The following is a 2402-nucleotide window of genomic DNA, read 5'->3' as shown; positions in this document are numbered from 1 at the left end:
AACTTGCTTCGTTTAGCGGTTTAAGTCTCTCTGTTTTGTTTAATTTTTCAGTCAGTGGATCTTTTTTTGTTTTTGTCCCGAGTCAACGGAACTTAGTAACCACTAAGGCACTAACTACTGTCAGATAAAAAAAAAAAATCATAACCAATAAGGGGTTTTGGTCATACAAGAAGTGGGCCATTGGAGACTATGACTTCTAAATGGACTAAAACCATATTGTTGGTCATCCATATTGCTGGGTTGGATTTTGAACCAAAAAATAGGGGTTCCCAACAATTACCTTTTTCAAGGTTTGAAGTTTGGTGACAATAAAAAGGACTGAAGACTGGTGAACTCATTTTTTTTAAAGGAACACAGAAATTCACTTGTTAAATTTGGTAAATTTTTTATGTCAATTGTACATGAATACACTATATAATTGTTTTTCTTTTTGAAGTGCAAGACGAAAACAATTTGGTTGGATGAGTGTGTCCGTTGTGTGAAACTAAGATCTGGCATTGAGCAACATTTGTAGTAGAATATCATTCCATGAATCAATTGGTCCCGGCAAACACCAATGCAAACAATCATTCTGAATTTTCGCATTCATATCATTTGCAAAGGGATGAAACTGTCTGTACGGTCCTGGATGTCCATCAGGCCTCAACAAAGCCAATCTTGTCGTGTCCAAAAGTTTCAGCCTGGCGCCATGTTCCCACGCTGTCGCCTTCTCAAGCTCTTGGAGTTCAATCCCTCGCATGATGGAATCTACGTCACTTAGCCTCACTTGATCCTCTTTGAAAGGTACTGTTCTATTGCAATAACCACCACTGAACCATTCTCCATTCTCAAAGTGATCCGGTGTGGTAGTTCTGAAGAAAACGGTTGCTTTATGGTTAGAGTTTGTTAGAAAATGGAAGACCTGCCGCAACGCCTTGCGGTATGCGTAGTCGAATCCTAGCTCCGTCAGATTCTTTCCAGGGCAATAATGGCATCCCCTGACGGTTCTGTTTTCGTGGTAGATTGCGGTCTTGAGGAACCATTTGCCTCCGGCTATGACGACGTAGTCGAAATTGTGGTATTGGTTGGTCCATTTGTGATCCAGGGTGTCGAGATGAAGCTGGATTTCAGAGGACGAAACTCCGTTTGAGTCTTCGAATATATCTGCTTTGATAAGGAACGGGGTCCATATTACTGAGAGTGTGAAGTTGTAAGAAGGGAACTTCCATATCTTTGATTTAAATTCCTCATCATGGTACACCTCTTGGGCTGCTTCTATCTGTGCCATGCAATTGCACCATTCAATATTTTGCATTCTAATTTTGCGAATCTTAGGAATGTAATCGGTGTCATTAGTATTTGGAGAGAATTCATAGGGGTACCTGGGAGAGAATGCAGAGTAGAGACTGAACATGGTTACGGCAGATGGAGTCACCAATGAAAGCCCATGATTTATCCCTCATCATATGAAGGAACTTGGTTGGGCTGAACCTGGGTAGCCCACAGGCCCGTGGGGCCCACCTCCAGTAGAGGAACTCAGAATCAGGGCGTCCATTCCTCATGCAGTTCTGGTGATCTTCAATGAGAAGGCAGCTTTCATTAGTATAGAGTGGGGGAGATGGGTCAGCCACCCAATCTCCCACAAAAAGATCACACTTTTCTTCTTCTTCTTCTTCTTGTTCATCCACATTATTGTTAGCGGCGGTTTGTGTTTGGTTGGTTGAAGCACGGAGAAGCTCATTGTGGGATGAATCAGAGAAGAAGAAGAGGAGGTGGATGGCTAGACCCAACAAGAGGCATGACAGTGCAAGCTTGATCAACACAATCACAATCACATTCACATGGTTGTTGTTGCTCTGCTTTTTCAACTCTGATCTCACCATTTCCCAACACACTCTGCAGCTACAAATAGCAGCACGCTTCACAGCACAACAAACACAAGATACAAACTTACCTACTTCTCTTCAAAATAAACCAAACCATACTCTAACTCTCTGCTAAAGTGGACTCAACATTCAACTGGTGCCCATCTTTTAATTATTATTATGTAATATATATGATGCATAGTACCTTTTTTTCTGCATAATATTACTTCCTCCTCACTTCTATGTTTACAAGAAGAGAAACTTGATCACTTCTTTGTTAAGACACATTAATAACTAATCATAGATACTACTGTTAAACAAAGTAAATCTATATATTGAGACCCACCCACCAGAGAGCCCTAGATGCTTAAGATTTAAATTTCGCTTTAACTATTCAAAGAGAGTACATGGTTAATATTTTAAGTAGTTAAAAAAGCTAAATATATTAAAGGTAGTTGTAATTTTTAAACGACTATAATACGAATGATAAAAAATTAGACACCAAATCAGCTGTAAATATAGAATTTATATTAAAAAAATAAAATATCTATTAAAAAT

General features: G+C 39.4%; 1 protein-coding gene across 2 annotated transcripts; it reads right to left on the bottom strand.

Moving 5' to 3' along the window:
• LOC107647977 (protein trichome birefringence-like 25) lies at positions 244 to 2215 on the bottom strand. Of its 2 annotated transcripts, XM_021104168.1 has the most exons (3): positions 2051 to 2215; positions 1362 to 1883; positions 244 to 1258 (listed from the first exon to the last, which is right to left on the bottom strand). In XM_021104168.1, the coding sequence occupies exons 2-3, from the start codon at positions 1860 to 1862 to the stop codon at positions 485 to 487; spliced, it is 1275 nt and encodes a 424-aa protein (XP_020959827.1). In that variant the 5' UTR covers positions 1863 to 1883; positions 2051 to 2215; the 3' UTR covers positions 244 to 484. The 2 variants fall into 2 exon arrangements, with proteins under 2 accessions (XP_020959827.1, XP_016207496.1); XM_016352010.2 differs by lacking the exon at positions 2051 to 2215 and having other exon boundaries at positions 1362 to 2032.

The sequence above is a fragment of the Arachis ipaensis genome, chromosome B06 (assembly GCF_000816755.2).
Source record: "Arachis ipaensis cultivar K30076 chromosome B06, Araip1.1, whole genome shotgun sequence".
NCBI lineage: Eukaryota > Viridiplantae > Streptophyta > Magnoliopsida > Fabales > Fabaceae > Arachis > Arachis ipaensis.
This window is presented reverse-complemented; position numbering and strand designations above follow the sequence as displayed.